This window comes from Neomonachus schauinslandi, chromosome 14 (genome assembly GCF_002201575.2).
Source record: "Neomonachus schauinslandi chromosome 14, ASM220157v2, whole genome shotgun sequence".
Classification (NCBI taxonomy): Eukaryota; Metazoa; Chordata; class Mammalia; order Carnivora; family Phocidae; genus Neomonachus; species Neomonachus schauinslandi.
Window position 1 is genome coordinate 27810992 of NC_058416.1, and position 15445 is coordinate 27826436.

Sequence of the window (15445 nt, forward strand, 5' to 3'; positions counted from 1 at the left end):
CCTCCAGCTAGTTTGCCCCATTTCTCCGCTCCCCTTCATAGCAATTACTCCTCAAAAGATTGCTATGCCTCATCTTTCTACCCCCTTTCTTTCCTGGACCCACTTCAGTCACGTGTGCATTCTCCCCATGCCACAGAAGTGGCTCTGGTCCAGTTCACCAATGACATCTATCCTGCCAAATCCACGGCCATTCCCTGCTCCCTTCATTTGACACCTGGACACTCCAACGGGATTGAAACACCTTCTGTCTGGGCTACCACGACACTGCCCTTTCTTAGCTTGCTTCCTGCTTCTCCAGCAGCTCCTCATGACCTCTTCTTTGTGGTTATTCCCCTCCTCTGCCAGTTATCCAAATATTGGAAGATCCTATGGCTCTGCCTTGGGTCTTCTCTTTCTTCATTTTTTTCTGGGTGATATCCTTTAGTCCCATGGATAAAATATCTTCTGTATTCTTCTGCCCTCCAATCTTGACCGTATCACAAAGTTCTGGATTTGTACATCTAGTTACCTCATCAACATCTCTCCTTGGAAGTCTACAGCCTAATATGTCCAACAGAACTCTTGATTTGTGCCCTGTCTCCCACCACCAACCTGTTTTCCTCTTAGTTTTGTCCATCAACCCAGCTGCTCAGCCAAACTGTAGGAGTATACTGAATCTTCTTTTCTTTCTTACCCCCTGTACTCCATAGCTTCCCAGCGAGTCTTGTTGCCTACACCTTCCTTAAAATACACTCCAAGCCCAACCGTTTCTCACCACCTTCCTGTATATCACCCTTGTCCAGACCATTCTCATCTCTCCGTGGGTTCCTGACGATGCTTTCAGCATCCACTCTTGCTCCAGTTAAAATCCATTCTCCACACGGCAAGAGTGATTTGTTTAAATTTAAACTATATCCTATCACATCTCTGCTTAAAACCCTTTAACTGCTTCCCATCACAGTTGTAATAAAAATCAAAAAGCTTACTGGATCCTCAAAGTGAATGGGGTCTAGCTCTCACTTCCTTCTGCCCACTCCTTCTTGGTTCACTGGGCATAACCGCCCGCCATGGTCTTGCTTCCTGAACACAGGCACTCCTCCATTTGGGGTCTACACCAGATCTTCAGAGGGCAGCTGCCTTTTATCATTTAGGGGAAAGCACCCTCATTCCCTCTACATAGTGGCCTTCCCTGATCACTCATGTCTGGAATCACTCTCTGTCCCGCTCACCCCTGTTTTGCTTTCCTCACAGCACTAATCAAATCTTGACAAGATCTTTTTAATTAACTAGTTGGGGACACTGTTTCTATCTTTGTCAAGAAGAACATAGGCTCCAAGAGGATGGAGACCGTCTCTTGTTCACAAGTATCCCCAGGATCTAGAATAGTCCCCACACATAGCAGGCACTCAGCAAATATTTGTTGGATAGATCTGGAAAATGGCACTACTAATACCTACCTTATGGGTTGGATTTTGGGTTCTACATGAATAGATTAGTGAACACACTGGAATAGCAGCACAGAGTTGGGTGCTCCATGATTTTTTATCTGTTAAAGTGGGGAGTGGGCACTGTAGACAAAGTGCCACCCAGTGCAGAATGGCTGCGGAGCTTGCTGAGGGGCTTCATCTGTGTTGTTATAAGCAAATGTGTGCAAATGAAGACAAGGTCTGCTACTCCTGACATGGAGACAGGCGGGGACATTGAGAAAACTCCACAGAAATGACTGCTATAGCTTTTTGTCCCAGTGGTTTCAGAAAGACAGAAACCCTAAGAAGAAACATAAATTGCCCAGAATGCTTAATGTAGTAATTTATTTACAAGTACTACTAAAAAGTAATAAAACAGTCCTTAAACTAAATTAAACTAACTGGTTTTAGTAACTCCAGACACCGAAGAAAGACATGTACTTCTTAGAGATGTTAAAAATTTGTCAGCCTCTCTTGGAGCTGCGGGGCACAGAATGGACAACCGTGGATCACCTCAAGCTCCTGCCCTCAGGTGCTGGTGGCCTCAGGCACCACAGACCTGCCTCAGACACAGGTGAGCTAAGGCCTAGCATGAATATTTGTTTCCAAGACCCTTCCTCCTGACTTATTCCTTTGCAAAATGAGGTGATTGCACAGCAAGATCTTAACTTATGCTTCTTGTTCAAAGATTCTGTGCTTTCACTGTAGATATCCTGCTCCAAGAGAGCTCTAATTCTGTCCCCAGTGAGTTTTTAGCTTTTCTGTCTATTCTCAGGCCACAGTTTAGATGATTCCCAGGAAGCCTGGAGACTCTGGGTTCATCATCAAAAACTTTGTAAAAGTGTGACCTGGGGCCAGTTACTTAACCTCTTCATGACTTGGTCTTCCCTTCTGTAAACTGGGGACAATAGTAACCCTACCCGGCTTTGCACTGTTCCTTGGCTTGTAGGAAATCCTCAGTAAATGTTAGCCATTATTATTAAAACTATCAGTCAAAGAAGATTATTAGCACCATAAAAAACCTGTGCTCATTGCTGCTCTAAAGGGTCCTTGTTATTTCAAAATAAAAAAATGATCTGCTGTGTCGCAATCAGATTCACGGATCTTCACTGTGTCTTGTGGGACAAGCCAGCCTGATGATGAAGCACTGGGCTCCAGGGGGTCCATGTCCCTGTCAGTGTAAGACGCAAGCACCCCGGGGCCCCATGGGTCTGTGAGCAGAAGGAGTGAGGTGTCTCACCAGGTCATGGCTGTGAAGGTCACAGGAAACAGAAGCCACCAGTAATAGTCCCTCTTCTCCGAGAACACGGCCATGAGCAGTCCCACCAGCATCCCGTTGTATCCATGGAGGCCGGAGGCGATGGCAGACCTGGGGGTGGGGGGAGAAGGGACAGCTACTTTGCATCTGAATTTGGTGGTGCTTGTAGGGCCCCCCTTGGTACTACCAGAAACAAGTCAGCTTACCCCTGAATGTTGGGTAGTCACAGAGCTGCCAGCACCTTCCCAGATTACCACCCCCACCCAGCCCTGATTACCCTGCTGTTCTAGAATTAAGGCTTCTCACTGTGTCTGAGCTCTCCCCTCAGGTTCTCAGGGGTGGGTGTCTCTGACTGCTAAGTATAGTGGGAGATCTAACAGAAACCTGAGTATGACACTGGGGAAGGGGGGTGTGTGTGTGTAGGAGACAGGGAGGAAGGGAGGAAGGGAAAGAGGAGGAGAGAGTGCGTTCTGACTGCATGGTGTGAAGCTGTAATTGTCATCTGTCTTCTCTCAGAGGACGACAGTGTGTCCCAGAGTGGACGAGCTGAGCCCGCTGGAGATGTGTACGTGCCTCTCCCCTCGGCAGGGCAGGGAGAGGCCCAGAGGTGGGGAGAATCCAAGCCCGAGTCTATCCTCTCTTCATTTCATCAGGGAAGTCTATGTGCACCTCAGCTTCTCTCCCGGATGCTAACAACACTGCCCTTGACCCTGGCCATAACTCTGCTGGCTGGGGGGACAGGGAGCAGGGTAAGGGAGGGACTGGGCCAATCCCTGCAAGACCCCCGCCTGAGCTTGAGCTTTGTGTGCTGTGCTCTGTCCCTGTCCTTGACTGGAAGTTGCCCAGGGTTGCTCAGGCTGGAGCTCATCCGTCTGACATCAGTGTAACAACAGACAACAGCATCCGTCTGGTGCACAGAGGGTTCCAGGCCTTGCCAAGCTGTTGAATGTCTGTGTGGGAGTGCTAGAGCTCTTCATCGACTGACCGTTTGTGCCCAGCAGGGGCATCTAGAAGCACAAGTGCCAAGAGAGGGAGGCAGGGAGCTCTGGCTAGAGAAGGGCTCCTGCCTGGCAGAGGCCATGGCTTAGGTCCGGAAGGAGGGGAGCCTCAGCTCTGGAGGGGCCGGGAGAGCCGCTCAGCTAGTGGGGCGGGGAGTGGGGCAGCTGGAGGGCGGGAGGGGGAGTTTCTAGACAGTTGCCAACAAGAAAACCTGAGCACATGGCCCTTGTGGGGGGACACTTGTATGGGACACAGGACAGTGGGTGGGCTGCTCCCGAGGCCATGAACATATGGGGCAGCTGGGGACAGGTCGGGGGGCTGGGAGGGAAGACCACTGGGGTTCACAATGCTCAGGACTAGGATATCTGTCTGGAAGCAGAAACCCATGTTTGGGAAAATACTTAACTTTTAGGTGTGATTGCATTTTGTCTACACTTTCCCATTTCTGTTCAGTGTTAGAATTTAGGATTTTTTTGGTTTTAATACCAGTTGCTTCAGGCAAACTGGGCAAAGACGGCTGGCCCCTCGTGGGGGCCTGGCCAGTAGCCCCAGGGGCAGGGTGTAGGGGGAATAGTAGGAATCAAACAAGGGAGCCCAGGGGAGACAAGATTAGGGCCATATCTAAGGGCTGCCTCCATAGTTGCCCCTCCCTGGTGACATCTCCTCCCAGGACACTTCTCTACCAAACCTTTGGTGGCTTTTGGGTTTGGTTGTCAAAATGAAACTCATTACCTTATGTCCCACTCTGACCATCAGAAATACAAAGGTAGGTTTAACCCTAATGCCAAAAAGGTCTTCATTAGGACCACGTTCCACTGGGACACTGCAGCATTAGAGTTGATGACCTAGAGTTCCTCTCTGTGAAGTACAGTCTCTGGGCTAGTGGGGGTAGGGTAGCAGGGATAAGGCGAGACACGGGGTTGATGGAGGAGGAGGCGGGGAGTAGGACTGGTGGACAGGAAGTAGGGGTGGTCAGGGGAATGGGGGTAGGGGAGTAGGGATGGTGGAGAGGGACAGTGGTGGTTATGATTAGAATATGGAGCATTCAAAATGACTTCCTGTCCTGAACATGCTTACAACATTGCCAGGGAGAGAAGCCTCAGAAAGCAATTAGAGAACCATCCCATAGAGTTATTGGGGTATGTTCTGGGGTTGTCCAGTGAGAAAGGAGGGTTCGTTCAGAGAGCACTGAGGTAATCAGGGGTGGCTCCCTGTAGGAGGGGGATTTGAAAGGATAGTAGATAGGCAGAAGCAAAAGTGCTTAACTGGGAATAGTGGGATACTGAGTGGGAATATGGTGGGGCCCATCAGAGAAGGCTTTGGAAGCCAAACTGGCATATACTTGTCTTAGCAAAGATGTTTGGGAGGATTAGGCAGGCGTGGTTGGTGTCTCCCCTGTAATACTGAGGTCCATGAAGCAGCTCTGTGAATGGCCTGGCAAGTTTACCAGTAGATTATGGTTGGGAAGAAAGTCGGAGAATCAGACTGTCAGCGCAGGAAGGGACTCTGGCTCCTCGAAGGTGAGCTAGTAAGTTGTAGCTCTCACAGACGAGGACAATGGGGCCAGGAGGGGAAGCACTGGCCCAAGGTCACATAGCTAAAGAGGCAGTGGGCTGGACAGAGTTCGGGTGAGTTTTACCAAACAGTGATGAAGCAGTGAGACCAGAGGTAACCCCGTCAGGGGCCCAATTCTAAGCCAGCTGGCCCCTGAGATGGTAAGGAGGGATAGGGAACCTACTGGTTGAAAGAGAGACACAAAATCCTGGCTGGAGCCTACTTTTTATGTCACACACAGACCTGCACTCCAAAGAATTCAGCTTCTCATTCATCCAATTTGGAATGGCCTCCTGGGGCCCCCCAGGGCCACCTGAGAGGTGCATGAATGGCTTCTCAGGGGAGACAAGTCGACTCACAAATTTGCCTTGGTGGCATCTGGAATGTCAGGTGCACCCGGAGGCAATGTGGTGTTGGTTACAACAGTCAATTCTGATTACTCCCCATCCTCTGGGTTCACCAGGGAGCCTCTGGCCTTGCTGTCCACACGGTCTATGTGACAAGGAGAGCACTCACCTCAGCCTAGAAGATGTGGGCCATGTGTCACACCCCGAGCCCGGCCATCCACTCATTGTGGTACCTCCCTGTCTCCTTTCTCTTACTTGTGAAGTGTGGACCCTCTTACCTTCACTTTCTGCCTTGTGAAATGGCCGTGAGAATCATGATAGTGCATGATAGTGCTTTTCAATCTTTTGGCAGTAACCCACGGTAAGGAGGGAATATACTTGGCAGCATGACCCAGTTCTCTCTCTCTGTCCCCCTGTGCATCTCCCCCACATATACAACACATCCCAACATTAATGAAACAAAAATTTCGCAAAATATTTACTACATATGAATGACTCTAATCTGTTTTATTCTATTATTTTAATTTTTAAAAATGCTGTTGACAATTAATTCATGATCCACAAATGGATGGGTGACCCCCAAATTGAAAAACACTAAAAATATGCACATTCCCAAACTTCTCTGATCATCAGAAGCACCCAGAAGGATCTTTTTAAAAAAAAAAACACTCCCTCCCAGACCCATTGAATGGGACTATCTGAGGGAACAGAAGTGGTTGGGCTGAAGAAGACACATTCCTTAACAGTCAGCCCAGACGATTCTAGAACACTGGGACAGAGTGGCGCAAAGTCTGAGGAAATGGTCCAGTTACATAAAATGCTACTTATTATTGTTCCTGGACTTTGTGGCCACCAGTGCGGGGGTGAGGGGGGGGTAATGCCTCCTGCCTCCACTCTGCCCTTCCTCTTCTCCCTCCCTTCTCTCTCCCAGGTCCCATGTTTCCATCTCAAAGGCTGCCCTCTCTCATCCCCCCCAACACTTAGAGATGTCTGTCTTTTCTTTTTTTTTTAAAAGATTTTATTTATTTGACAGAGAGAAAGACACACAGCAAGAGAGGGAACACAAGCAGTGGGAGTGGGAGAGGGAGAAGCAGGCTTCTCGCCGAGCAGGGAGCCCAATGCGGGGCTCGATTCCAGGACCCTGGGATCATGACCTGAGCCAAAGGCAGATGCTAACGACTGAGCCACCCAGGCACCCCAGAGACGTCTGTCTTTTTAGAGCTCTCCAGTATATACTGTTTCTTATTATTCTGAGACATTTCTTGCCTCAAATAGACTGTAGGCTCCATGAGGGAAGAGCCACTTAAGTGTTCCTTTGCACCTGCCTCCCAGGGAGTGTTTCCAGAAGGATCTACAGTCAAAAGGAGCCTAGTGCTGTCACCTGCTGTGAGCACAGGAGTAATTTAATTCTGTTTAATTCTATAGAGACCTCCAGTGACTGGTTCAAAGTCGATCCTCAGGAGACTTTGGGCTGGCCGGTAGGATAATTTTGGCTGATCAGTCTTGTAAACACTTCTCTACCTGTCCATCTCAAGACCCCACAACCAACCAGACAGGGACCTACCTGTCCTGGTTCAAGGCGAGGGCAGTTAAGGTTGAGACCACTGTCCCTAGACCCCCGGTAATCGTCCACCAGGGATTCTGGATCAGGAGTCCTATGAAGATGATGAGTCCGCTGACAGGGTTGTTGACAAACATCACCTGAGCAGCCCCCCTCAGGACCCAGTCTGAGAACTGGAAGGCCAGGGGCTTATCTGAAAGAGACAGAGACGTGAGCAGGGGTCGGCTTGGGCCTCCCTGATGGACCACTGGCTGGCGCGGCAACCAAGGCAAACAGGGATGCAGGGGCCAGGACATTTCCTCTCATTCAGCCTGGTACCCAGCCCAAGTCTCTGAGTGGCTAGGCAATCAGTCCACAGTGGGTGTTAGCTTTTGCCATATAGACTGAGGCACCATGCTGAGACCAATTTAACGCCGTTCCAGCCATCAGCTTGGTTGGCAAGGAAGCCTCGGGAGCATTCCAAGGGGAATTTATTGGTCCAAGGGAAGGGGTGAGGAGGGAAGGAAACTCTCTTTTTGTGTTGTGCCGTATGGCTCAGTTGAGAGCTGGTATCTGAGCAGTAAAGAAAGGAGTCTGGAGAAAAGGAGCTGAAAAAGAAATGGTTTCAGCCCAGCAGTGCAATTGTATTGAGTTAGGACCTGGGGGAAGCCAGGCCTAGAAGAGGGGACATATATTCTGCCTTGCTCTCTGGTTCGGTTTCTAGGACAGCCTCTACAGGTGTGGGTGAGGAGGATAGGGGTGTTTGTTGCAGTATTTAGTTGAGGGAAACTAGGAGAAGAAAGCCATTGAAAGGACAGAAAGAATGTTGGAATATGGGGGAGGTGGATGTCGGTATTTTCTTGGCACATAGTAAATGGCTGTGGAACAAGGGAAGGAAAGATCACTGGGGAATGGCTCTTTTGTTGCTAAAGTGGTTGTCCTCTATTCCATGTAGGGGTGAAGAATTTGCAAAGAACTAAAATCAGTGAAGTGCATTTCATTCTGAACCTGTGGGAATCCCAAGTTAGTGGGCTACCTTAGACCCACCCACGGCCAACTCAGGGCGGGAGCACTCCACCTGGGGGTCCTCTCAATAGGTGAATGAGGGAGCAGCTTCCTCCACCCAGGCCAGAGGGGGCACTGCTTCTTCCCTGGGCATTTGCTTACCTTTCAGCCAGCCCCTGCACTCCTTCATCTCCCCTGTGAGGTAGCCCACTGCTTGGAAGAGGCTGATGTCCCCCAAGCCTGCAGAGCCCCGATGGGCTGCCCCACTTTCTCTCCTTTTAGTCCTTTCGCTGGGTTTTTCCATTTTCACAATATGGCTGTCTTCATTGGATGAGCGGAGATCCTTTTAAGAGAAACCATGACAAACTATCATATAATACGTCTTTTTGAGAGCAGGGGCACTTGGGGATAGGAAAGCTTGTCAGCTGTTCTGATAAAGATAAACGATCATAAGACCCCGGTCCACTCTCTATTGCTGTCCAGGGTGCCACACGCAAGCCAGTCTTCCAGGACGACTACACATTCTTCACAGCAGGGTTTCATAAACTTTTGTGCTGTGGATCCCTTCTGTCAGTTTACAAGGCCATGGACTTCTTTCCAGAAGTGATGTTTGGAAGTGAATAAAATAAACAGGATTGCAAAGAAAACCAGTTATATTTAAAAATAAAAAAGTCTGTGATAGACATACAGGTGCGGCCAATCTAATACCTATTATAATTTCAAAGTAACAATGTGTGAGTATGTGGGGCCTCCTCACGCCAACTCAGGACAACTTTATAGGGCCACTTGAGATCCAGAGCTCACTATAGGGTCGCCTGGGGCCCTTATTGCCCAATTTCTTCTTCTGCCTAATCCTGCTGCATTTCCTCCTCTCCAAGTATTGACCCCAAAGGCACACCCCAGTAAACTTCTTACATGCAAATCTCCATCTCAAAGTCACCCTTCTAGGGGAACCCAACCTGTGACAAGGGCAACAATCCTCGTACGGATAGGGCTGTTGTTCATCACTTATGTTTATAATTCAAATAAGTGCTACAGTTCATTGGAAGCTAGTGAAATAAAGGTAAATTATTTTCCCCATCCAAGTTCACACCCCCTCAAGCCTATCGGTGGACCTCTTGGTCAGCACTGCTTGTTCTAAAACTACACTGTTCACTATCATAGCCAATAGGACACTTGGCTATTGAGCACTTAAAATGTGGTTAATTTGAATTGAGATAGGCTCCAAGTGGATTTTGAAGACTTACTATGAGAAAAGAATGTGTAAAATATCTCAGTGATACTTTACACTGGTTAAATAATGAAATAACAATATTATATATATTCATATATATTAGGTTAAATAAATTTAGTATTAAAATTAATGTTACCTTCCTTTTACTGTTAAAAATATGGTTAATAAACATTTAAACATATATGTGTGGCTCACATTATATTTCGATTGTACACTGATGGTCTATAGATTTCTCTAACCTCCTCCGTACATCAAAACTTCAGTGTCTTGAGGGTATCAGTGAAAGTGGTAGAGTAAGGACCTCCACAAGTTCTTTCATAAAGGCAATATACGTTCTTTTCTATTGCACATGGAACATTCTTAGTATAGACCATGTTAGGCCATAAGAGAAGTAAAACATTTTTTTTTTTTTTGCCCTAAGTAAAACATTTTTACTAATAAAAAAGTATCAGTAAATTTAAAGGCATTAAAATCATACAAAGGATGTTCTTTCTCTCTCTTTTTTTTAAGATTTCATTTATTTGAAAGAGAGTGAGAGAGCACAAGCAGGGGGACCAGCAGAGGAAGAGGGAGAAGCAGGTTGCCCGCTGAGCAGGGAGCCTGACTTGGTCTCCATCCCACAACCCTGGGATCATGACCTGAGCCGAAGGCAGATGCTTAAATGACTGAGCCACCCAGGCACCCCTGTTCTCTCTTTTTAAAAAGATTTTACTTTTAAGTAATCTCTACACCCAACGTGGGGCTTAAACCCACAACCCCAAGATCAAGAGTTGTACACTCTACCAACTGAGCCAGCCAGGTGCCCCCAAAGTATGTTCTCTGACCATGACGGTGTGAATTTAGAAATCAAAAGCAAAAGGAAATTTGGGAAATAATGTGGCAATTAAACAACAGGCTCCTAAATAATCAATGGATCAAAGAGGAAATCAGAAGAGAAATTAGAAAAATACTTTGAGATGAATGAAAATAAAACACAACTTATCAAAACTTATGGGATGCAGCTAAATCAGTGTTCGAGGGAAATTGTAGGTGTAAAGACCTATGTGAAAAAAAGAAATATCCTGTATCAACAACCTAACCTTTCACTTTAGGAAACTAGAAAAATAACAGTGAACTAAATACAAAGCAAGTAGAAGGAAGGAAATAATAAACACTATCATGAAAATAAATGAAATAGAGAAGAAAAAATATAGAAAATCCATGAAACTAAAAGATAGTTCTCTGCAAAGATCAAAACTGACTAACCTTTAGCTAGACTGACCAAGTTAAAAAGAGAAGATTGAAATTACCAGAATCAGAAATGAGAGAGGAGACATTACTACCAACCTTCAAGAAATAAAAAGGGTTATGAGGAAATGGATTCTAAAGAAATGGATAATTGTATGCTAACAAATCAGACAACCTAGATGAACTGAATACATTTTTAGATAGGCACAAGCTATCAAAATGACTCAAGAAGAAACAGAAAATCTGAACGAACTCATAACAAAGTAAATGATTAAATTAGTAGAACAAAAACAAAAACACAAACAAAACACTTCCCACAAAGAAAAACCCAAGTTCAGGGGCGTCTGGGTGGCTCAGTCGTTAAGCGTCTGCCTTTGGCTCAGGTCAAGATCCCAGGGTCCTGGGATTGAGCCCTGCATGGGCTCCCTGCTCTGCAGGGGGCCTGCTTCTCCTTCTTGCACTCCCGCTGCTTGTGTTCCCTCTCTCGCTGTGTCTCTCTCTGTCAAATGAATAAAAAATAAAAAAATAAAATAAATCTTTATAAAAAAAAAAGAAAAACCCAAGTTCAGATGGCTTCACTTGTACAATCTGCCAAATACTTAAAGAATTAGTAACAGTATTTCTCAAAAACTAGAAAAGGCAACACTTCCTAGCACATTCTATGAGGCTAGTATTACCCTAACACCAAAGCCAGACAAAGACATCACAAGAAAGAAAATTACAGATCAATCTGCTTTGTAAATATAGATGCAAAAATCCTTGACAAAATACTACCAAGCCAGATTCAGTAACATATAAAAATAATTATGGCCAAGTGGGATTTATTCTCAGAATTCAAAACTGTTTCAACATATAAAAATCAATCAATAATTATTAACAGAGTGAAAGAAAAAACCCACATGATTATCTCAATAGACACAGAAAAACCACTTGAAAAACTCAACAACCTTTCCTGATAAAAACACTTAGCAAACTAGGAATAGAAAGGAAATTCCTCAACTTAATAAAGGGTATCTACTAAAAACCCACAGCTAATATTATATGTATTATATGTAAAGATGGGATGCTTTCCCTTTAAGATCAGGAATGAGACAAGGATGTTGGTTCTCTTGTCACTTCTATTCAACATTGTACTGCAAGTTCTAGCCAGAGCAATTAGGTAAGAAAAAAACAAACAAAAGGGACCCAGCTTGGAAAAAAGTAATTTAAACTATCTCCATTTGCAGATGGCACATTCTGTTATATGGAATCTTCTTAAAAAATCTATTTAAAAAATTCCAAAAAACTATTAAAGTTAATGGACAAGTTCAGCAAGTTTGCTGGATAGAAGATCAATCTACAAAAATCAATTTTATTTTTATACATGGGCAATGAACAATCCAAAAATATAATGAAGAAAACAATTCTGTGATAGCATGAAAAAAATAAAATATTTTGGAATAAATTTAACAAAAAAGACGTATACTAAACTAAAGGTTTTGTACAAGTTTTTTTATACTAAAAACTACAAAACATCAAAAGGAATTAAAGACTTAAATAAATGGAAATATATCCTATGTCCTTGGATTGGAAGACTTGTTAAAATATCAATACTCCTCAAGTTGGTCTATAGATTTAATACAATCCCTATCAAAATCCCAGTTGCTCTTTTTTTCCTGCAGAAATTGAAAGTCAGATCCTAAAATTAATACAGAAATGCAAGGGTCTCAGAACAGATAAAACAGTCTTGAAAAGGAAAAACAAAGTTGGGAGACTCACTCTTGATTTCAAAAACTTACTACAAAGCTACAGTAATCAAGATGGCATGGTGGACATACAAATCAGTTAAAGTTGAGAGCCCAGAAATAAACCCATGCACTATGGCCAAATGATTTTTGATGGCAGCGTCAAAACAGTTCAATGGAGAATGAACAGCTTTTTCAATATGGTGCTGGGACAACTGGATGTCTACTTGTAAAAGACTGAAGTTAGACCCCTACTTAAACCATCTCCATTTGCGGATGGCACATTCTGTTATATGGAATCTTATGTCCAATCCAAGGACATAGGATATATTTCCATTTATTTAAGTCTTTAATTCCTTTTGATGTTTTGTAGTTTTTAGTATAAAAAAACCTGTACAAAACCCATATACAAAAGTTAACTCAAAATGGATGAAAGACTTACACGTGAGTGCTAAAATAGAAAACTGTTAGATAAAACATAAGACTAAATCTTTGTGACCTTGGATAAGAAAATGGTTTCTTAGATGTGACACTAAATGCGTAAGCAATAGAAGTCAATAACAGATAAATCAGACTTAGAATCACAAACTGTACTTCTGAGGACACTATCAAGACTGTGAAAAGACTTACAGAGTGGGAGAAATTATTTGTGAATCATATAATTGGCAAGGGTCTAATATCCAGAATATAGAAACAACTGTTACAACTCCACAATAAAAAGACAAATAACCCAATTGAAAAAATGGGCAAAGGACTTCAAAAGACATTTTTCCGAAGAAGATATACAACTGGCCAGCAAGCGCAGGCAAAGATGCTCAGCATCAATTTGACATTAGGGAAATACTAATCAAAATCACAGTGAGATGTCAGTTCACATCCACCCACGCTATTAATAAAAAGACAGTAACAAGTTTTGACAAGGAGGCGGAGGGGCACGACGTGTACATCGCTCGTGAGAACGCACAGTGACGCGGCCACTTTGGAAAACAGTTTGGCAGTGCCTGAAAATGTTAAACATACAGTTTCCACATGACCCAGGAATTCCACTTCTGGATATATACCCAAGAAAAAGAAAAACATGTATCTGTACAATACCTTCTACACAAATGCTCATAGTAGCATTTTTTGTAACTGGCAAAAAGTGGAAACACCCAAATGTCCATCAACTGATGAATGGGTAAATAAACTATGGTATACTCATACCATGAAATGTTGTTTGGCCATAAAAAGTAATGATGTACTGATTAATGCTACGACAAGGATGCACCTGAAAACATTATGCTAAATGACAGAAGCATTTCGCAGAAGCCCATATATTAGATGATTCCACTGACATGAAATGTACAGAATAGGCAAATCCACAGGGACAGAAGGTAGATGGGCGGGTGACAGGTGTGGGGGAGGGGGAATGCGGAGGGACTGCTAATGAGTATTTTGCGTTTCTTTTTGAGGTGATGAAAATATTCTGGAATTCACTGGTGGTGATGTGGGCGAACTTTGTAATTATGCTAAGAACCAGTGAAATGTACATTTTAAAGGGGTGAATTTTATGGTCTATAAATTATATCTCATTAAAAAAAAAAAAGCAACTTTAGTGGTCCTGGGTCCCTCTCCACTGTATCAGTTCAGGGAGCGTTAAAAGCTAAACTTTGAACACAGGCCTTACTTTGGGAGACGACGATAAGGTAAGTCAAGGGAGCAGGTCTAAGGGGGAAGGATTCGGGGGATTGGCTGGAAGACTGGTGTGTGAGTGTGTGCATTCCCTACTTGTCTTTAAAATCGTGTTGCACACAGAACCACATTTTCCATCGTAGGCCAAATAGGACCGACCAGGGGTGTGACCCTGTGCTGACGGGGGGCAGAACGTCCCCGGGCAGTGGCCCCTTCAGGCCGCTCTGCAACGCGTGTCCTGGGAAGCTGGGAAAGCAGCGTCTTTCATCCCCCTTCCTCCCTCTACCTGGGAGACGTGCTGGGAGGGACACTCCTCACCTTCTCTTCAGGCATCTCCAGGAGGGGCAGGGCCAGGTGTGTATCCTGGGGGCTGGAGGGCCAGCTCGGGTTGGTAAACTCTGACTCATAGAGTTTGCATCTGCTGGAAAGAGGCTCGGCCAGGAGAGGGCTGCTGTGAGGGTCAGACATTTTCCTCAGAGGCCGCTCGCTCAGAGGTCCTGCGACTGGAGAGGGAAGGGGGACAATGGTGAGTCAGGATGGGGCCCGGAGGGATGTGGCTGAGGCTGGATGGAGGCCTCCAGAGGTACAGGACCAACTGCTGCTGCCAGGGAGGCCTGGGGCCATTCCTCCACCTGTGCTGCCCTTGCATTTCAAAATCCCCCCATTCTTCCACATGTGCTGTGAAGAGTTCCCTGACCACCCACTCTTTTTTTCTTCTGGTCACGGAAATAGATTTTCTCTACCTTTTTTATTATCCATTGTGCTATCTTACTGTAGTCGTTGCAAATATACTTTCTCTTTGATAACCACACATAGGCCTGAGTCTTCTAACGGAGTGGGAATCTAAGAGAAACTCATTTTCTTACTTGCTCTGGAGCTTGTATTGATTATGGGCTACCTCCAGTCCTCCCCCTCTCTTCCCTCTGCCCTCAGTGCCCTTTCCAGCACTTTCCCCCTCTTCCTTCCCCAGGAACAGTACTGAAGAAGCAGCTCTGGTATAATCTACTAGAAGCTATGCGTGCCAGGCTGAGGTCCCTCCGTGTGGGGCTCCCTTTCCCTTCACTACCCGGACTGGGGTTATGCCATGACTAGCTTGTGGAGCAACCTCTGGCCGCGGTCCTCAGTTTCCTGGTTCACTATGGCTGCCGCCTGGGAGAGCCTACTTCTTCCTATTCGGCCACCGTAGCTGTTCTCTTTTTCAGCCTCCTCCGGCTCAGGGATGTCTTCATTTACTTTACCGTTTCTTTGACAGGCGGTTTGGACCTGCATGGTCCCCTCTCAGTATGACCTGGAGTTTTCCCTACTGTTCCACGCGGCCTCCCCCGAGTTGCAAGACAGCATATCTTAGGACGGTGTTTGCAGATCCTTAGCATGGGTGCTAGCCTTCCTCACACTTACCTCTGCAGACGCTGCTAAGGGACTGCAGGGTTCTCTTCCAAAG

General features: G+C 45.3%; 1 protein-coding gene across 2 annotated transcripts in view; it reads right to left on the reverse strand.

Moving 5' to 3' along the window:
* Positions 1-14490, reverse strand: part of SLC14A2 (solute carrier family 14 member 2) — a 50988-nt gene extending 36498 nt beyond the window's left edge. For both annotated transcript variants that reach the window (XM_021686327.1, XM_044921078.1), the window contains exons 1-4: positions 14323-14490; positions 8311-8491; positions 7168-7357; positions 2686-2814 (exon numbers count right to left, since the gene is read on the reverse strand). In XM_021686327.1, the coding sequence (XP_021542002.1) occupies positions 2686-2814; positions 7168-7357; positions 8311-8491; positions 14323-14472 (650 nt within the window). In that variant the 5' untranslated portion in view covers positions 14473-14490. The remainder of the gene's footprint in view (positions 1-2685; positions 2815-7167; positions 7358-8310; positions 8492-14322) is intronic.
* Positions 14491-15445: the final 955 nt, after the last annotated feature.